Source organism: Clarias gariepinus, chromosome 1 (genome assembly GCF_024256425.1).
Source record: "Clarias gariepinus isolate MV-2021 ecotype Netherlands chromosome 1, CGAR_prim_01v2, whole genome shotgun sequence".
NCBI classification, from domain to species: Eukaryota; Metazoa; Chordata; class Actinopteri; order Siluriformes; family Clariidae; genus Clarias; species Clarias gariepinus.
Window position 1 is genome coordinate 9,703,785 of NC_071100.1, and position 22,220 is coordinate 9,726,004.

A 22,220-nucleotide genomic window follows, 5' to 3' on the forward strand; every position below is an offset into this window, starting at 1 on the left:
TACAGTCAAGGTGGCACAGTGGTGTAGTGGTTCGCACTGTCGCCTTGCACCTCCAGGGTCTGGATTCTTTTTCCGGCCAGGCTCGCTTCCCGTCTCTGTGTGCATGGAGTTTGCATGTTCTCCCCATGCTTGGTGGGTTTCCTCTGGGTGTTCTAGTTTCCTCTCACAGTCCAAAAAAAAAGGTTAGGCTAATTTGCATTCCCAAATTGCCTGTAGCGTGTGAATGGGTGAGTGTATTTGTGTGTGCCCTGCGATGGATTGGCACCCTGTCCAGGGTGTACCACGCCTTGTGCCCCAAGTCTCCTGGGATAGGCTCCAGGTCCCTGTGACCCTGAATGCAGCATAAAGCGGTATAGAGAGTGAGTGAGCTACAGTCAATATGTTTGAGAGCATACAAAAGAGCATACAAAAGTGAGGAAAGAAAAATGTAAACAAGATTGTCCTGAGCCAGGTGATCATTAGTGTCGAAGGATCGATTTAGGCCACTGAAGGTCTAGCATTAGCTGTGGAATGAAAACACAGTCAGACAAGGTTGAGTAATCCAACTGAGAAATGAGTAATTTTTAAGTAATTTAGAAACAGAAAAGATGATCAAATATATACTTGTGCTTTTTATTGTAACTAGATGAAACTTGATATATAAAGATTATAATGAAAATTTATGAAATAATCTTTACTCGTGTTTTCCAAAGTTTTGACTGAAAAAAAAAAAAGACAGAACAACAAATAGTTTAGGAATAAAAACAATATTAATATCTGGTGAATTTTTCATCAGACTTTATTATGAAAATAGTGGAAATACAAATAAAAAATAGTTAAATACAAATGCGTGACACATTTTTCAGATTTGTAATCATTTTTGAAAATCATTAAATTTTTCAATTTTCCTTCCAGTTCACAATTTTGTGTTGGTCTATCGCATAAAATCCCAATTAAATACATATTCAGTGCCTTGCCAAAGTATTCACACCCCTCGAACCTTTCGATGTTTTGTCATGTTACAATTACCAACGTAAATGTATTTATGTCATGGTGTAAACTTTGAAATAAGTTAACGTCAAAGTCTGATTTTTCATAAAGCACATTTTACAAAACAGTAAGTGCTGTAAAATGCGAAAAATAGCTGCAGACATAGTATCAGACTAAAAACAGACAATAATTACCAAAAACACTAAATAACAAGAAGTACACCCACATTGGATAAAATAAGCAAATAAATAAAAAAATAAATACAAATAAATAAAAACATGGAAAAAAGTAAGCAGATGGACAACATAGTGGACTTCATATTTACTTAAATACATCTCCTGTTATACCATTGCACTTACTTATAAATACTTATAAATACTTATAACAGGGCATTTATGTATAAGTTATACTATCTTAAATAATCCAAAGAAGGATGGGTTTCCTTTTAAATCTTGTTCCTTTCAGTGTTTTTTTTCCACCAAGTATTGCATGGAGTTTTTCTATACCACCCTCATATCCATCATCTTGATAATTATGGATAAACAGTTAAAGCTATAAATTATTAGAAAAAAATAAATATATAGATAGAAATAGCATTTCCTGAATATCACAAACAGTTCTGAAAAAGACCTTATGTAGATTGCTTAACAGGCATGATGATCAGAGGTGCTGAGTTTTTACCACCATAACTGCGTGAAGGACTGAAGAATGGATAAAGCTTTTTAGTGAATGTCTGACCAGTGAAAGAATAGATGAGACACTTTGCATCAGCATCATAGAAGGAGACCAGACCCTCCTCATAGTCCACAAACACCCCCACTTTCTGTGGAGGCTGTTTTAATAAGAGCTGCACCGGAGGAGAGTCACAAGCCTCATAGTCAGTCTTTTTTCTCAGCCACATTGTCCAGTATCCATTCCTTGGGCTGACTATGATACTTCCTTTCCTGATAACAGACTCTTGGGCCACTCCTAAATCCCACTTAGTCTTATGTCTGACCTGCACCTCATAGTAAAATCTCCCTGAGGTATACCCCTCCTTTCCCATAACACAGGCACAATAATCAAACCTCACTGGGTTATCAGGGAGATTTTTACGCAAGTCTTCATGTCTCACTTCCTTTCCATCATGAGACAGGAGAAGTTCAGGATGAGCTGTATCAGGATCCAGGGTGACGTTAACTGAGAGAACAAGAGACAATTCACAAACTTGTTATAACATTATGTAGTGCATGACTTTGAAGAAATATGTAATGTATAGCTACATGATATGAGACTGAGAGGCCACACCTGCATATTGCTGAATTCTTTTCATACCTGTTTGGAAAAGAATATTATTATTATTATTATTATTATTATTATTATTATTATTATTATTTCTATTATATACAAATCACAAATAAGAGCATATTACAGCCAGTGGCCAAGGAAAATTTACATTTAAATGGAACTGAGTAAAATAATATGGGAAAGAGTTTAGATTTTAAATGTAAAAAAAAAAAAATAATAACTCAAATGCTACATTCAGTCACTCATAAATAAATAAATAAATAAATAAATAAAAGATAACAAATTGGAAGTCTGTGTCTCAAGCTTATCTGTGAAATAATTGTTAAGTTTTAAAAATGATGGAAAACTTGTTTGAAGTGTCTGCTGTTCAGAAGTGTTCATCACAAATACCTGGTGTTTATTGAACTACAAGCATAATACACAGAAAATCACAGTGCAAAGCTGCTAAAATACCCCATAACATGCTGCTTTTCTTTTGTGATTGGTAATTGTTTAGTCACAGTTCAGTTTGCAAGCTGCTGTAGAGTACCTGAACCTTACAACAAGATCTGCAGTGTATAATTGTCACTGACAGTTTGTGCACATGACATTTAAGCTTGAAATTTAAGAATAGACAGGTTCATTCAAACTGACAAGATGAGTACAGTATCACAAAAAAAAGGACTCTTGTGAAAATGTAACTTTTCAATTTACTGTAGTTCCACCAAGCTGCCACTGTCAGGCCCTTGAACACAGCCTTTAACCCTCAACTACTCAGATCTACAAACCCTAATTCTTAAAGTAATTAAACATATTGAGTACTGTAAACTTAAATAATTACAGTTAGTTCTAATTAATAGACCTTGATGAATATTTAGAACGTTTTGGTATTTACTGTAAGCTCCACTTTTTGCTACCTACTGTTTAGGAGGTTAGAAAGCAAGATTTCTCATAATTGGCAAATATCAATCTTTAATTTAAACCGTCTACTTTACTAGCATAAAGTGTTTAGTTTATTGAATTATCAGGTTTACAACTCCGGTTTTTGGGGTTTGAATATAAATTCTAAATTCCTATTAGTTTTAGTTTTAGTATTAATATTCATCGATTTTGTACTTTCAGATTAAACTTTTTAAACTTCTTTAAACTTTTTTAAACTTCATAAAATTTTATGAGCTTTGCCAACTTATTCGTGTTTGCAGTGTATTGTGAGATAAATGTAAAAAGCTCTGGGTAAGACATCAGTCAAACACCCTAAATAGAAAAATATTAATAGTACAGCATGCCACTGGAAGGCCTCAGAAGCATTTTGGCTTCACTATTAAATCATATGAATCTGAAATAAATATGTGGGTCTACAGCTGGGATGGTGGAATAATTGGTGCTCCCAAAATGAATAAATTGATTAATATTTTCTCCTAATTTCCACTTTTGTGTTAATAAAGAATTGTAAAACTATCTAGCTCTATGTGATTGCTAGACTATTTCCACATTAGTGTCTGTTACTTGTGATTCAGAAAACTTTGTGATACCACAGGAAATCATATCAACTGCCACGCAGGCTGAGGGGCTCGAACATCTCCATGCTTGTTGCAAGATGTTTAAAATATGATCTAAGGTTTGTGGCTCATGAGGCAAATGGTGATCAACACATTCAAATAGGATGTAATTTCTCCAAAATCACCATAAGACTAATTTGTGCTGCTGGGCACAATAATATAGAGTAATGCTAGTACAGTATGCTGCTGCTACATGAAACCAACGTTTAAGTGTTTAGAGAAAATGAAACCAGTGTTCAAGCGTTTAGAGAAACGAAACACATTTCTTGTGATGACATGCTCAGACACGCAACGCAACGCAGCTGATTGCATGTGCTTAGCATTTCAGCTGCTAGCAAGCAAGACCTGGGTTTTGTAAACAGCTAAGAAGGAGACTGCGATATGAACATGCAATATATATAAAAAAAAAAATATATATATATATATATATTTTTTTTTTTTTTTTTTTTGGTCAGGGGTCTCTTCAACAGATAATCAACTGAAAAATGATATACAACATACATAGTCTGAAATCTGAAAGTCTCCTTTTTTATTAATTCTGACTGTTTTTTAAAGGTTTTAATAATATATAATAAATAACAAATATTTAATACTAAAAATTGTATAGTAATTACAAAACTGACAACTAAAATGCTTTAAGTTTATTTACTAAAAATTATACAATTCCTCCACAACCCAATAACTGGCCACAGCCCACATTGTGGAGGATGGAGATGTACTGTAGGGATTTATGTTCTGCTAGACACATCTAAGTAAAACTTATTGTGACAAGAACAGTAAATGGCCTCAATTACAATTCCTTAATGACCACTACAGTAAGTTGAATGTACTCACCAACATCATCAAACATGTCTATTTCCTTTTTGAGCGATTCAAGAATCTGGCACAGAGATGTCCTCAACATCTCTACAGTCTGCATGTTGGTCCAGTCCTTTTAAATTAAAAGAAGGTTATGTTTATTAAGAAATACATTTTCCAAAAACCCAGATTTTTAATGGACATTTTTTACATCTACTTTACATTTTATCTCACCTTTTTTACTTCTTGGTTTGTAGGAATTGTCAGTAGGTGTGCAGATTCACTTCTCTCCATTAAACCCTTAAAGAGGACTTTCATGTTGCTGACGGTGAAGCAGGGCTCTGAGTTCTTCGAAGAAAAAAAAATTTGTTTGATTGTTTATTTTAAATTACCACTAGATGAGTACTACAGAGAGAAATACCACAAAGCAGAACTGTTGCCTTGAGATAAATGTACACATGAAAGAAATGAAAGTACTGTACACTCTTTTAAACCTCAGGGGAATTCCTCCATTCAAATTTATTTGGCGAATCACATTGGCAGTGTCGACAACCTTTTTTTTTTTTTTACATATTATGAAGAAACTGTGTCAATTGTGTCACTGGTGTTCTCTGTGTGTGTGTGTGCGTGTGTGTGTGTGTGTGTGTGTGTGTGTAAATTAATTACATTAATAGCAGTCAATATTTACGTCAATACTTCACCAGTATAAATCCAAACATACCAGTTGGATTTAGAAACTTATGTAATCATATGTAAAAATATATGTAATAACATTTCGTAGAAAATATTAAAACAAACTTGAATAACACAGTTCATTTATTTAGAAATTATGCTAAACAATATGCCCCATTAATATTACATTTATTATAAAATATAATTACAGTATTTATACTTTTCTGGAGTTTACCTGTGATGGTTTTAGTTAGTTGATGGTGTTCAGCTGAAATGATTTGGCTTAAAACAATGAAACTGATTTATCTCTCAGTTCATCATGAAGTCACTCCCAGTGTATTTTTTCACTTTGCTTTGTTTTCTTTTCATTTCTTTTCTTTTTTCTATTCTCTTCTTTTAACCACAATTATGGATTTGAGCCAGCAGTGTGCAATAATCATCTGAGTCTCTTCATAATCATCTTCAAAATATTCAACCAAAAACAAAATTCTTTTGCACCTTTGCTAGTGTTTGTATTTGTATCATTTGAAGATGTTTTAACACACTTAAACTTAGAATTAATATATTATATCGCAGAAAATTTTGTGCATTTGTGTAATAAGTGCATGGAATTCTAAATATTAAAATTGTGGCACAAAGAAACATGCGTACTATTACTTATAAATATAGTTTTGAGTATTATTATGCTTTTAAAAGTATATATTATTTAAATAATTATAATTTTAAATTGAAAATAAAATTTGATATTATAAAAATAATATAATAATATATATTATTAAGATAAAACATATATCATGGTAAGTGTAAATTTATGTAATAGGTGCATGAAATGTACTCACTCAAATTTAGTCATATATTCATTCTCAAACACAATTTGTTTGGACACACTTTGTAATTCTTTTTTTTTATTATTATTTTGTGTGTGTGTGTGTGTGTGTGCGCGCGCATGTGATTTGTATATTCTTCCTGGACATTTCAAAATGATGAAATAACACAGATGGCATCAGGTAACTAAGTAACAACAACCACAACAACAACAGTTAGTTGTTATTTTAAGACATGAATGTCAGATGTTCTACAATAGTTCTTGCAAAATCAGTATTATCAAGTGCATTTGCAAAACCCTTTAAGTAAGTACCATGATAAAACGGCCTCTCTTGAAGACAATCCCAGGAAAGAAAGACCAAAATGTACCTCTGCTACAGGGGAGAAGTTCATTTAGAGTTATATAGTAGCAGCCTCAGAAATCACCAATTATTTAATTTGTAGAATTTGTAGAAATCTAGAGCTCTGTCTTCATAAATAGTTAAGGCCATGCTTAAAGTATGGGTCAGTTTGATATACTTGCATCTATATTTACTTTGGATCTCACATTAAATGGAAAAGAGTTATTTGTTTGTTGCTGATGCTCTGGAACATCTTTTGCTACATCCTTAAGATTTTTTCTTTGTGTATCGGTAAGAAATAGACAGCCAGTGTGTGTGAGAATTCACTCCCATATTGGCATAACACTAAGTACAGCACTAAGCCAATTGGGATGGCTATGTTATTCAGTATTCTAGTTTACTCACTCTTTGTCTATACCTCTTTGCCTATGCTAGGAGACTTAGGGCACAAGGCGGGGTACACCCTGGACAGGGTGCTAATCCATCGCAGAGCATACACACACATACAGACACTCATTTACACACTACGGGCAATTTGGGAATGGCAATTAGCCTAATCTGCAGGTCTTTGGATTGTGGGAGGAAACCTGGAGGAAATGCACCAAGTATGGGGAGAACATTCAAACTTCATGCACACAGAGATGGAAATCAAACCTGCCTAGGAATCGGACCTGAAGTGGAAGGCGACAGTGCTAACCTCTACACCACCGTGCCACCTATTCTAGTTTAATGCAACATAATAAACTTAATTGGTTTCTTCTGGTTCCTCTCAAGGTTTCTTCCTATTACCATCTCAGGGAGTTTTTCTTGCCACTGTCGCCCTCGACTTGCTCACCAGGGACAAACTGACCATTTTGATTTATACACATATTTTTCCATACAATATTATTCCATACAAACCTAAATAATTCTTTGATTGTGTAAAGCTGCTTTGGGACAATGCCAGTTGTTAAAAGCGCTATACAAATAAAATTTAATTGAATTAAATCTTATTAACTTTATACTTGATACAATGCAATCTCTAGTATAGATTGGCAATTAGCAAATCATATAATTACTGTACATGAAATAAACTGCACTGTCAGTTTCTTTTATTCATATTTTTATTGTGATAAAGCAATGTAAAGTTATACCAATCCACCACCAATACTGTTGAAATGTTATAAAATATGAATAATAGTTATTGAAAATTAATATTAGTTTTAAAAAGAAACATTTAGATCAGAACATTTCTCATTGTCCCCTTTAAAAATGCTCAGGAGGTGAAATGACCAGTGGTGCTAAATTACTACCTTGATAATTGGGGCCAGGGCTGAAGTAAGGGTATAGATCCTCTTTAAAACACTGATTGGTGAAAGAGTAGATAAGAGACTCAGTTCCTACATCATAGAATGAGACCAGGCCCTTCTCATAATCCACAAACACCCCCACCTTCTGTGGAGCTTGTTTCAAGGAGAGGTCGACAAGCGGACGTTCCCCAGCCTTATATTCCATCCAATTTCTCAGCAGCACACTCCAAAACCCGTTCTCAGGGGTGAGGGTGATTTTTCCTTTCCTGGCAACAGACTTTCTGGCCACACCTATATCCCACTCAGTTTTCCTTCTGACATCCACCTCATAGTAAAATCTACCCGAGGAGAATCCCTCTTTGCCTAGCACACAGGCACAGTAATCAAACCTCTCTGCATTATCAGAAAGTTTGTTTCGCGAGTTTCCACATTTCACTTGTTTCCCATCGGCAGACAACACGAGGTAAAAATTTGCTGTTTTAGGATCCAGAGTCACCGCCACTAAAAGAGAAAATGAATTATCATGTAATAGAGAACATGTAGGTAACATGTTAATCATATCATCAAGTCTACTCACCTGCATGTTGTTTAATGTCTTTCAGTTCTGTTGGGGAGATGACAAATAATGGACAATATAATTTCCTATTAGATGCTACATTGTGCTTAATCAAAAGACAGCTTGTCTCGAGTCTACAATCTGATTACTGTGCACAAAGTCATTCTATAGAAATCTTAATAAATATGTAATTTGAGCTTTCTCTTACACTGGACAGATGTGTCTCCTCGAGACTTATGTAAATGATTACAAATCAGTACTTACCAATCTCAGGAAACTTCTCCATTTCCTCATTAAGAGATTTCTGTAGTTGAATCCTCAGAGCTTTCACATTCAGTTGACAGTTAATTGTGATGTCAGTCCAGTTCTTGGTGTGTGGAGGACTGCGCAGTGATGGGTAAGTCTACAGGACAACAGGGGAGAGGAGAAATCCCTCAGCATGGGGACTGCTGTCCTGTCATGTTCTGCATTGCTGTTGAGAAACAGAGGGACTCTGACCTGTAGGAGGTGGAGGTGATCCTCAGTGTGGGAGAGCTGCTCCAGCTCAGTGTTTCTCCAATTTAGCTCAGTGATTTCCTGATCCAGCTTTTTAAGGAACTCTTCAGCCTGCCTCTCTGCTGCTTTCTGCTTCTCCTCCATCACCTTAAGCAGCTCAGCCTGGCTTCTCTCAATGCAGCGCATCAGAGCACTGAAAAATCTCATACTTTCTGATTTCTTCTTCTCTATGTTCATCTCACAGGAAACAAATTCAGGTTATTTTGTGATTAAATGTATTTTCTAATTATAGAGAACCAAAAACTGGATCATAAACCAGCACAACCAATGATAACAAAATTGGATGTTATGTAAGTTTGTATGCATGTGAAGGCAGGCGAGCGAATACTTTTGGACATTCAGTTTTCAACCCATAGGGTTTAATATGATGTAAGTTCACACTTTGCAGCCATGACATATTTAGCTCTTGTGGGAGCTCATCATTTGTGAGGTCAGACACTAATATTGGACAAAAAAGGCCTTGCTCGCAGTCTCCACTCCAATTCATCCGAAAGGTGTTCTATTGGGTTGGGTTGAGGACACTGTACAGGACAGTCAAGCTCTTCCACACCAAATTTGCTCATCCGTGCCTTTATGGACCTTGCTTTGTGCACTGGTGCACAGTCATGTTAAAACAGGGAGGGCATGTCCTCAAACTTTTTCAAAAAAGTTGGGAGCATGAAATTGTCTAAAATGTCTTGTTATGCTAAAGCGTTAGGAGGTCCTTTCACTGGAAATAAATCCTAAAAAGCAACCCCACACCAGTTCCAGCATGATTGCGCACCAGGGCACAAAGCAAGATCCTCTTTTAAGAATTTATGTTACTCAAGTTCATATGCATGAATAATAATGCACACAGGGATGTACAGCAATCAGAAAGCACTTCAACCACACCTACAGTAGTTATCCCAACAAGGTAAGGACAATTACTAGAGCTGTTAAGACAGTTTAAAAGACAAGCTTGGTTGAGACAAACGCCATTGTCAGAGCATAATAAAAGCATGTTGTGTTAGCTGCCATTTGCGTCTGAACATGTTTTTGGCTCACACGCCCAGAAGGTATTGAATAATTGCCAACGTTATCGCAGACAAGACAAGGGCCAAGCTCTTGTCTAAAAGCTGTAATTATAACGTGACTCCCATTTAATGTCAACTGTTAGTTTGTAAATAGCAAAATATGTCTGTGGTGCTGTGCACAAATAAAATAGTGTAATTATCAAATATTGACACATTAGCCAGTATATATTTTGTTAAACTACCTGCTTTTAAAGATTACTACAAGCCCAGGACTGATTAGTGTCTAATGATGGTTTAGTCCCAAGTCTATCTTTATTAAATTTTCCATTTCAAACTCCATTTGCTCTGGGCTGATTTTCAGTGATTTTTCATGCACAATATGAACTAGAGTAATTCTTACATAATAGGGTTTACTGTACAATGTTCACTAATCTTGTTTCAAACTAATGGGCGAGGGACCACATTTATATGTTTTACATGTAAGTGGTCATGGTCACAAAGTGACAACTTTACTATAAGTAGTTAAATAGTGAAATAAGCCACTTCACCAGTTCTAAAAACCTCAACTCAGTCATGGAACCATGGTTACTTCTCAGGCTTTTTATCAGTTAGTCAAGACTTACCTTATTGAATTTTACAGATTCTTCAATTTCTTCAATCTTCTTTAGTCGGTTCTTGATCATCTGCTGAACTGCTGCCTGTGTCTCCCTCAGCTTACGCTGTTTCAGATGGTGATGTTATAGTGCGTAACTTTGTACGACAAATACCAATAAAATGTCTAAATGTCCAAACTTACTTTTTTTTCAACACTTTCCTTCTCAATAGGAACAGTGTTGTGATCTCTGTGCTCACCCTCAATGCAAAACTCACACACACTCTTCTGCTCATCTCTACAGAACAGCTCCAGGGGTCGCTCATGTTTCTGGCAGATGTAGTCCTCCAGGTTGTCTACAGGGTTGACCAGTTTGTGCCTTTTGAATTTCGCTGTTGTTTTATGAAACAGCAAATGAGTGCTGCAGAGAGACACCCCACAGTGGAGACAGGACTTTACAGCCTCCTCCTTTTCCTCGGTGCACGAGTCACATAGAACCGTCTTGGTCATGGAGAGAAGCGGATCTGCGATGCTGTTGGATGTCACCTGAAATGGCTTCTTGAATGGAGCAGCCAGTTCAGAGATGAACGTATTCACGCGAAGCTCTGGCCTTTTGGGGAAATCCTCTTTGCAGAGTGGACACTGCCAGCGTGAACTGCTGTCCCAGTACTTTTTGAGACAGATCTTACAGTAGTTGTGTCCACATGGAGTAGAGACTGGGTCGGTGAACACATCGAGGCAGATGGAGCATAGGAGCTGGTCTTCAAATAAGAGACTACTGGAGTAGGCCATGGCTGATAGAAGGGACATGGATAGTGATCTGTAAACACAGTTGAAACTTTTCCCAATTTTTCATGCAAAGGGAACAGACCAAAATAATTGGAGAAGACTGTAAACTGTTTATACTGTACAGTAAAATTTACAGTAATCTACTGCCAGCACTGAGCAACCACAGCTATCTCAACTAATATGCATTAATTCAGCTGCTTTTATCCCTTAGTTAATTCAGACAAGTAGATGAATAGCCGTTTTAATCTCTTTTTTTTTTTTGTCCATAATGTTAGATATCCCACAAGGCAATACATTTCATAGTATTTTAATGTAAACATATGTATAGCTCATATTCCCCTAACATTTACAGTATAATACAAATCAATAATATAACAAATCAGTATGCTGCTGTAAAATGATTACTGTATGTGATGAGCAACATCTCATTTCCACAGCGTAGCTTTGTGTAAGGCAAATGTAAAACCAGATTGCATTTGAGTTGAATGCACATTAGCACACACCCTGGACATGTATGGACGTGTCACATCTACATGTTCTTGCACATTTATGCACATTTATGGACATTGCACCTCTACACATTCATGCACATCTGTACACTCCCTGGACATTTCTATTTAAATTCTATTACAATTCAGATCTCTTTTTCACTGTACAGTACTTACTGCAAATCTACATCTAAAGTTTTCCATATTTGTGCAGTTTTTTTCTGTTATTATCTGTTATTGATTTTTTTTTTTAAGGTCACATGTGGTCATATAAGCATTTCACTACATATATACTGTTTATGTAACAAAAACAATTTTATTTAAATTTCAATAGAGCAAATAAGTAAAATATGACTGTACATAACACTAGGAAGATGCAAAGGCAAAACAAAGTCAACTGCCCCCTGGGTTCACTGTGCTTAAAGAAGTCATTTATTTTAGCTATACTCCAGTCTACGCTGACAAAACATGAAACATAAAAGAATTAATCCAGTTAATAAAAAAAAAATACATTGTAAATTTACCTGTTGTAGGTTTAATCCCTCAAACATCCACTAGAGAAGCTTCACGTGGGGGAAAATGTTTTGGCGCCAACTACTTTTAACTTTCGTTTTGTCAGAAAGGAAATGAGAACTTCCTCCACTGTCAGCTCTGAGTGTAGGAGGCGTGTCAAGAGCCTGAAGACGGTTGAGACTTTATATGTTTCCTTTCAGTAAAAAGAAATACTTTATATACTGCATTATAATACCAATAATAATAATAATAATAATAATAATAATAATAATAATAATAATAATCAGTAGTATTATTAATAATTTAAATTATTTATTTATTTATTTATTTATTTAATTATTATTATTATTATTATTATTATTATTATTTTTAGAGATGGGTGGGGATTAGTATTTTGCCACCATGATAAAGTCATGTTCAACCTAGTCACCCCATTGACTGGCCACACCTCTGAGCATCATATCATTTTCCTAAATTTTGTTAGTGTTGCAAAACTTTCATGTAATAATTTAGTTTTCACTATTTGTCTGTTGTTACTTTTTCTCTCATTCACTCAAAAAAAATGGTAAATCTCTGTTTTGTTTTACACTATTAATAACATTTGCACTGCACTGTCACATTTATTCCACTCAAGTCTCTTGTTTTTTTATGAACAAGGGGTGTTCAAGTCAAAGCAGGACTACAGAACACAGCTACGAAAAAAAAATCTATATTTATTTCTCTATATATGCACTTATTCCAGCTTTCATTAGTGTTAGAATAAAATCAAGGTAGAAGTTTTTCTCAGCATGCCGGAGCCACCATCTTACTGCCGGCTTCACGTCATACAATTAAGAGTATGTAGATATATACTGGCAGGCCAGAACAGGTTAGCTCTGCTTAATTTCCCCCTAACAAGATGTACAGTTTGTCAGGGTTAAACAGAAGGGAGATCTGGGGGTCTGGATAATTTTTTTATGTACAGTACTGTATGTGTTTAAATTTGTTACACTCTGTTACCATCTCAACCACACTCTCTTCACCATTCCCTCTGTCTCTCACTTCCCCATCTCTTTTCCTCATATTCTTTTGTTTAAATTAAAAGATGTGGGAAAAGAGGCAGGGGAAGGACAGCCATCCCTACAACACTCTACAGTGTAGTACAGTACTGTATGTTCACCACACAACAATTTCACATAAGCATTATAAACCATTGTAAATACAAAGTAATTATCAAATGACATTAGTCTTTGTTATTAAGCACCATTTCCCAGTAACCACTAGATGGGGCCCATGTATAAAATATAGCCTATATACATATATAATAACAACATTTATTTGGTTCTTACCTGACTACTTTTACATAAATTAAAAACAATAAAAAAATAAATAAAAGGTCTAAAAGTACTGCTTTACTGCTAGCTGTGACAAAAAAAATGCATACATTGCTAACACCTTTCAAGAATCGTAATTAAATGTTTACCTATTTACACATTTACACTAATGCATTTTGTTAAATCTATTTAATGAAACAAGCCTGTGGTGTTTTCGATTGTGATATAGACTTTTATTAGATGAATTGTGCTCCTATGCTCATTATAGGATATTAGATTTTTAAAATCATTTTATACGTATGTGATTATGAGACAGATGAGATTTGAGTTATAGACCAAAAATCTTCCAGTAAATGGGTTTCTGATGAAACCACAAAATAATTCACTAATAGTGCATAAAATATTTTATTAGAATAATTAAATAATCAAAATTACATTTAAATTTGACATTAAATAAATAAATAAATACAGTCATAAGATAAGGTGTGTGTCCAACTGTCAAACATGGTGGTGGAGGCGTTACTTCTTTTGCCAAAAGTGCTGGAAAACTTTCAGTCATTGAGAGAATGCTATACCAGAATTTTCTTGAAAAATAGAAAAATATGTGGCTATTTGTCCAGCAGTTTAACCTGGGGAGAATAATTTCAAGCACAGCATCACATCAACATTTAAATGACTAAAGAAAAAAATAGATAAAGCTGAATCAATGTCCAGAATGCAACCCTATTGAGGTGCTGTGGCTTGATCTTTCCATAAACATGCATATATACGTATATATAGAGCTCTGTATAAACAAAAGCACTCATACATGAATGAGTTAAAGACGATAATGAGATAAAGAAACGCTGAAAAGCAAACTAAGACAAAAGTTATTAAAGATGATGTGAACCACTGCTAAAAGATAACGGATTACAAAAAAAATAATAATAATTTAATGTGATGCTGGTAAATGTGTTACAGTATAACAGGATTGTATTTTTTAAACATCTGAGTTCTGAGTGTTTACTTATTGGGAAAGTGCCTGCATATTGAACTCTTGCTTTTTCTTTTTTTCCAGAGGTTATTTGTTTGTTAATAGAAGTTGGTAATTAACTTTTGGAAAAATGTTGGAAAAATCGACTTTACAATTGTTCCGATAACTAAAACACACAAAGATAACTAAAACTTAAACTTAGCTTTCCTTTTAATGACTGTATCAAGCATTAACTTACACATATTTTAAAGAACAGGTTTCTGTTAGTCAGACATGATCTTCTGGCCTCTCCACATGCCATCTCGATCAAAAAAACAGACTGTTTGCACTTAAAATGACATCAAATGAACATCAACACTCCTATTAATAAACACGTATAATACCGGTAATATTAATGCAATTGTACGAGCAATCATTAATATAATTTGTTTGCCAGTCAAAGTAGTACATAACATGCAGAAACATTTTAGATAATGATCTAAAAAGCATTCTCCGCATTACAATTACAGCTTACATTACAGTGTAGCTCTGTTTTTAAGATGTTATGAAATATCCATAGGCCACATTACTGAATCTATTGAATAATTAGTAAGATGGTCTCACTATGTTTTAATGTTTATAAATAATTTATTTTCCAATAAAAAAGACAAGTCAACATGTGTGTTACCTTTAAACAGACTAAAGTCTAAAATGTCAGATAACAATCAACAGTACAAATTAATAAATACATTTAGCCTATTAAATTAATTGTCATAACTATTAAAATATAATAGTCATACATTTTCTATAGTGAATTCAGTTATTTCCTATTTATTTTATACTTTTATGGGCCAGAAATGACAAAACTTGTCAATTATGTAGCACTTTCATATTAAAATTCTAGTTTATAATTCTAATATTCTAATTAAAATTTAATTAAATATATTTTAACCTAAAAAGCAATTTTGTTATTCGTATCCTGTCAAGTTAGATTCAGTCTAAAAATAATGTTCAGTAGATGTGATGACTAGTGGTGCCGAGTTTTTACCTCCATAATTAAGACATGGGCTAAAGAATGGATAAAGTTTCCCAGTGAAAATCTGACCAGTGAAAGAATGAATATGAGTCTTGGCCTCAACATCATAGAAGGAGATCAGACCTTCCTCATAATCCACAAAGATCCCAACCTTCTGAGGGGCCTGTTTCAGTGTCAGGGGGATGAGGGTAGATTCACAAGCCTTATATTCAGTCTTATTCCTCAGCATGACAATCCAGTATCCATTCTTTGGACTGAATGTAATTTCCCCCTTCCTGTTAATGGATTCTCGAGCCAGTCCTAAATCCCACGCTGTTTTTCCTCTGACCTGCACATCATAGTAACATCTTCCCGATGAGAATCCTTCCTTCCCCAGCACGTTGACACAACGCTTAAATCTATTCGGATTATCAGGAACATGTTGTCCTTTGTTGCTATATTTCACTTGTTTCCTATTATTGGACAGGATAAGTTTAGCATTTGCTGTATCAGGATCCAAATTCACTTCCACTGCAAGTAAGAAAAAAAAGCAAATTTTAACATTATTCAGTATATTATAGTAAATACCAGTATACACTGATCAGCCATAAGATTGTAATGCAAAACTTGTGTGTATTTGTGTAATCAATGAAGATCGAAATACCTGCATATTGTTGAAGTATTTTTAGTTCTGGTTAAGAGGAGGAAAAAATATATATTACTTATTAGTCAGTTAAAAAATAAATGAAATCAATAACTTTTATTATAAACATATATTTTAACAGTTAATTTGTATGGTATGTAGGCTGGGTAGTTAAAATAGCCAAATAATAGCTATGATACATACTATGAGTTCTTTTCAGATGTGATATCCGGTTAAAACTAATATGTTTGTTTAAACATTAAATGTTAAGATCCTCTATGCCAGGTTCCTTTGTGTACAACCTGCTGAACCTTTCATTAGCTCATGGGGGCTGCATGTGAAGTTGCCTTGCTGTGTAGGCAGAGTTTAAATATCATTTCTTTTTTTGTTACCTGTGTCTAAGTCAAATAAACTTTGGCCTAATCCATTATAAAGCTACATTCATAATACTGTGTAAGTGGCAATTTGCAAGTTTTACCAATGCCACTTCCCACCACTGCATGTCAGACGTAAAAAAAATAAATAAATAATGAATGTCTCCTTCTTTCTTTCTTGTTTTCTCTGCTAGAACATGCTAAACGTAACAAAGCTTACTTGAACTTTAATAGGTACAGGCCTTTTCTACTGTCGCAAATATCTGTAACTAACATTTTGGATTTCAGCACACCAACAAAAGCTAATAATAGCAAGTAGCTTAGCAACAAGCTAGCAAGTTATCGATAAATCAAGTGTTGATTATTACCTTCCCTAAACAGGAATTAGAATGGTCAATGTTATAGATTTATGTAATTACTATGTATCTACTATATATGAATTGATCTAGTCTATGAATTGATGTCAATACTGTTCAAAACCACAGGTAGAGGATGGATTTCACACTGTTTTTTTTTTTTTTACACAGTTTAGAATGAAATGATCAGAATGTTTGATGCAGACCCAAACACAACACTGCAAATACTATCTCAAAACAACAAAATTGTAATCATTATTTGGAGAGTTTATGCCGATTAAGATACATTTGCACAATGTCCAACCACACCCATTGTCTCTTATGTTTCTTATAGTGTTTAGAAATGTTATTGGAGATTTGGACAGACACGACAGATTGTCACATTTCTCTTAGTTAAGCCAATTTATATTTACAAAATGTCTCTCATTCAGAGCCAATGATCTTGTTTTCAAGAAGCAATGCCCTGTACGTATTTGACTTGAAATTATTAATCCTACTGAGTAAACATGAGAACCAGGAAGCCATGTTGTGATGCAACATTGTCACAAGTTCCATGCTGATCATGCTCAAGTATCTGAGCAGTGCGATCCAAGCCTACAGTGAATGAGTTGTTCAAAAAAAGCATAGCAGTGACTGTAAATTTCTCATGTATATCACTACAGTGAAGGTACAAGGCAGTGAGGGCACCACAGGCAGATTTTCAACTGGGCATTCTAGTCTGGCAATTTTGCATAGGGATGTTCCAATCCTAGGTGGATCTCAAACATAAGATAAAGGAGGAGGACTTGTTAAAACACATCACAAAATCTTACCATTGGCGCAAATACAATAACTTACCAATCTCTGGAAGCCTTTTAATTTCCTCATTGAGAGACTCTTGAAGCTGACTCAGAGCTCTCCTCAGTGTTTCAACACTCAAATGATGATTATTTCTGATTTTATTCCAGTTGTTGTTGTGTAAAGGTCCATGCAGAAATGGATAAATCTACAATTCAACAAGAGAAAAGGAGAAATGCCTAAGCATGGTGATTGTTGTTAAATTGTGTGTTGCATCATTAATATTGAGCAAAGGCACTTTTCTAACCTGTAAGAACTTGAGATGATCCTGTGTATTTAAGAGCTGATCCATCTCATTGTTTTTCATCTTTAGCTCAATGATTTCCTGCTCCAGCTCTCTGATGAACTGTTCTGCTTGCCGCTCTGTTGCATTCTGTTTTTCTTCCATCAGCTTAAGCAGCTCAGCCTGGCTTTCCTCAATACAGTGAATCAGAGCACTGAAAATCTTCATGCTCTCAGTTTTTTCCTTGTCTATGTGTTTCTATCACATTAATATATAAACATATATATTTACCTTATGTCCTTTTTGACAAAGTCAAATTCAATACTAGCTGGTATTAATGCTAAAAAAAAGTCAGGGTTGTGTTTATGATGTGTCGATTTTACTCACATTATTGAGTTCTATAGACTGTTTAAGCTCCTCAATCTTTTTTTGTCGGCTTTGAATCATATTCTGAACATGTTTCTGGGTCTCCCAGAGGTGAATCTAATACCATGATACAGCTTATTAGAATCGATAATTACCCATTGTAAAAACAAATATATATATTTTTTGGACTTTATAAATGTTCCACCTTTTTCTCGTGACTTTCCTCCTCCATACGGACAGTGTTGTGAGTTTTATGGTCTCCACGAATACAGAACTGACACACACACATCTGGTCATCTCTACAGAACAGCTCCAGGGGTCTTTCATGTAGCTGGCAGATGTAGTCCTCCAGGTTTTCCACAGGCTCAATCAGTTTATGTGTTTGTAATTTAGCTGTGGTTTTATGGGGTATCAAATGAGTAATACAAAAAGAAACCCCACAATCCAGACAAGATCTTAGGGCTTCCTGCTTATCCTTAGTGCAGGAGTCACAAAGAACGCCTTTAGGTTTTAGGACTGAAGTTTGATCCGCAATGCTGCTGGATTTTGCCGGAACTGACATCTTAAACTGGGCAATCAGTTCAGAAATAAAAGTATTTACACGGAGCTCTGGTCTTTTGGAGAACTCTGCTATGCACATTGGACACTGCCATTTTGAACTTCTGTCCCAGAAGTCCTTGAGACAGATCATACAGAAGTTGTGTCCACATGGAGTAGAGACTGGATCAGTGAACACCTCCAGACAGATGGAGCATAGGAGCTGCTCTTCATATAAGAGATTGTTTGAAGAAGCCATATCTACCAGATGAGACAAAGATGATATTTTAAACAAGTGCAAATATCCCCATTGTGCTCATTTTACTTTACGGTTCACGGAAATATACAAATTATGTTAAAAATAAATGTACACCCATACAAGGTAAATAATTCATTCATGTTCATAAAACCTCTCCTAAAACCTGTTTCTCTACCCACTTCTTGCAAGACATGCATTCTCCAAATGGGATAGCCTCGCCACTCCCACGAATCAATACAAGTAAATGCTTTACTCTGTTTAATGAACTTTTAAGAGTTGTAAAATTTCATTTCGGTTCAATAATGCAAAACAAGTGTTGCAGTCAATATTAGAAATGCCTTAAACATTTTGTAAAATAAAATTCATGACCTACAGTATTTTACCTCTTAGCCAGTGTGCCTTTTCTCCTTTTTTGTTTCTCCTCCCTCAAAATTAACTTCCAGCAGAGGTAACTTGTACTCACTTGGACGAAATCTGCAGGTGCCTTATCTTGGAGATGGTGTTCTGATGGAGACATCTATATTCTGATTAGAAACAGGTTATGCAGTTAGTTATTTCCTAACCTGTGTGACGTCAAGAGGTCACTCCCAGTGTTATACTATTTTGCTTTGTTTATGTTTTAAAACAACTTGTCCACCAGGTGGCAGACATCTATGCAGAGTGCCTCATAATACATTCATTCAGAACATTCAAGCACTGACTGATTTGTGATGGTTCAAGTGATGATTATGACAATCATCAGACAATGAGATCTGTGCGTCAGAGAGGTGGTTCTGTACGTATTATCTGCCCGGTAAATTAATCTGATGACACATGCAGCACCAGAAAGGGGTGTGATTAAAAACATGTGTTGCATAAAAGTAGGTTGGATGTTTAAAATAAAAATGACATGGGTATTAAGGAAACTATGTTTTGGCTCACAAATATTGGAAATAATTTTGCCCAGTCATTACTAATATTTGATTACAGATATCTGGTGTTTAAATTCCAACATGCTTCAGTTTTCAATTGGGAATTCCCATCTGACCAGTAAAACTCACAGAAAACATTCCATATGCTTGAAATATCAACTCATCAATATCTGGTATTGTCGGCATCGGTATTCCAGTTTACCCTCACCTATAGTGAGTTCGTAAGTAGTTTGTTTCCCAGGTCCCAAGCCTGGATGACTGCCAGATTATGTAAAAGAGGCATCCAACATAAAACGTATGCCATTCACCGTGGTGACGCCTAACAAGAGCAGCTAAAATAACAACAACATCCTCTTAGGTTAATGAGCTACTATAACACTCCTAGTTCCGTCACGACTTATAAAGTGATGGGTGTATTTTCAGCAGGTAAGATGTAACCTTTCAAGTAGCTTTGGCAAAACATTCAAAACAATGTGTTTCGAATGCATACTTTTTTATACAGTACATTTACACTCTTGATGTCAAATACAGTGGAACCTCGGATTACGAGCTTAATTCGTTCCGGAAGTGGACTCGTATTCCAAAACACTCGTAAACCAAATTTAATTTTCCCATAGGAAATAATGGAAACTTAAATTATTCGTTCTACAGCCCCCAAAAATAAATACATAAATATAATTAATACAAAATATAAAGTAAAAATAAAACAAATTAACCTGTACTTTACCTTAAAAAAAATGTAAAATTAAACCCCGACAGATAAGGGTTTTCGTTTGGGCATGCAGAGTGTATGTGTGTAAAATGTGCGCGCGCGCACACACACACACACACACACACACATTAACGGATAGACCGTTTTTAAAACCATTTAAAAATTAGCAAGGAACATTCCTAGTCACACTCACGTGAGCGCATACTAACAGGATCACTGCTGTAAGTAAAACAACAACAACAACAAAAAAACAAATTAAACAGCTCCTCACCTTTGAAAACAATCGCGACAGAGAGAAGTTTGTGTGTTTATTTGGCAACCTGAGAGGAGGGGGGATGAAGGGGGGCTCGCTCGCGTTTACGGCCCCCTTCTCTCAGGTTGCCAAATAAACACACAAACTCTCTGCACTACACAGACACAAACACGCGCACTCAAAAACACTGCAGGCACTAAGACCCAGCAGGGGAGACGATAGGTCTCGGCTTTACAGCTCCCCTTCTCTCAGGTTGCCAAATAAACACACAAACTCTTCTCTGTCGCGACTGTTTTCAAAGGTGAGGAGCTGTTTAATTTTTGTTGTTGTTGTTGTTGTTGTTTTACTTTACAGTAGTAATCCCGTTAGTATGCACTCACGCGAGTGTGACTAGCGATGTTCCTTGCTAATTTTTAAACGGTTTTAAAAACGGTCTCTCCGTTAATGTGTGTGTGTGCGCGCGCACACGCACATCTCTCTCTCACACACACACACACACACACAGCGCGTGTGTGTATTCACCCAGCAGGAGAGACGATTACCTACAATTCTGCTGCAAGAGAGAGAAAAACCGTTGGCTCAATTGTGATGACGTAACGCTCGTTGTTAAAACAAGAAGCGCATGCGTGAAACATGATACTCGGTGCTCGTTAACTAAGACAATGCTCGTTTTTCAAGTAAAAATTTATTAAAAATTGTTGCTCGTCTTGCAAAACACTCGTAAACCACGTTACTCGTAATCCGAGGTTCCACTGTAGACACAACTAGGTCACTTGGCTCCAACGAAAATCCAGGACTTGGCTGCATATCTTCCATGTCAAAAGTATACTGTACCTTCAAGTGTTTTGAACTGAAAATGAGAGTGAAGTTTGGATTAGAGGAAGAGTATGCCTCATTGCCTTCTTTAGAAGATTGAGACCTACAGTTGGTGCACCATACTATGATAAAGTAGATGAGTATGATTTCGATGTAGTAGCAGTAAAAAGCATGGTCCTTGAATGGGCTCACAAAATAAAGTCAATGCTGTGTCTTAATTGTCAGTGTTGTGGTGTTAATTATATATGACATTGCCCATGAATCTAAAGCTTCAGATTCTCTCTAAATATTGGTGTGATGCTTGCACCCACCCATGCCTCCCACCCAAAAAAAAAAAAAAACACACAGAAATTATTGTCAAATTAAAAACTTTGTAATTACCCCGCCAATCAAAATTACATTAAATTTTTACATGTTGAAATAATGTTTTCTAAGACTTCATTTGC

The 22,220-nt window shown here is 35.4% G+C and overlaps 2 protein-coding genes across 3 annotated transcripts; both read right to left on the bottom strand.

The window, feature by feature from the left end:
- Positions 1-1,173: 1,173 nt before the first annotated feature.
- Positions 1,174-12,309, bottom strand: LOC128515761 (E3 ubiquitin-protein ligase TRIM69-like). Its single transcript, XM_053489956.1, has 11 exons — positions 12,219-12,309; positions 10,622-11,237; positions 10,449-10,544; positions 8,774-9,007; positions 8,540-8,678; positions 8,297-8,323; positions 7,679-8,220; positions 4,827-4,940; positions 4,629-4,725; positions 2,257-2,283; positions 1,174-2,148 (listed from the first exon to the last, which is right to left on the bottom strand). The coding sequence occupies exons 2-11, from the start codon at positions 11,225-11,227 to the stop codon at positions 1,601-1,603; spliced, it is 2,430 nt and encodes an 809-aa protein (XP_053345931.1). The 5' UTR covers positions 11,228-11,237; positions 12,219-12,309; the 3' UTR covers positions 1,174-1,600.
- A 2,964-nt stretch (positions 12,310-15,273) lies between these two features.
- On the bottom strand, positions 15,274-19,592 carry LOC128527803 (E3 ubiquitin-protein ligase TRIM68-like). 2 transcript variants are annotated; one of them, XM_053500410.1, is made up of 7 exons: positions 19,546-19,592; positions 18,492-19,084; positions 18,308-18,403; positions 17,945-18,112; positions 17,698-17,845; positions 16,152-16,178; positions 15,274-16,018 (listed from the first exon to the last, which is right to left on the bottom strand). In XM_053500410.1, the coding sequence occupies exons 2-7, from the start codon at positions 19,080-19,082 to the stop codon at positions 15,471-15,473; spliced, it is 1,578 nt and encodes a 525-aa protein (XP_053356385.1). In that variant the 5' UTR covers positions 19,083-19,084; positions 19,546-19,592; the 3' UTR covers positions 15,274-15,470. The 2 variants fall into 2 exon arrangements, with proteins under 2 accessions (XP_053356385.1, XP_053356375.1); XM_053500400.1 differs by having other exon boundaries at positions 15,275-16,018; positions 17,945-18,178.
- Positions 19,593-22,220: the final 2,628 nt, after the last annotated feature.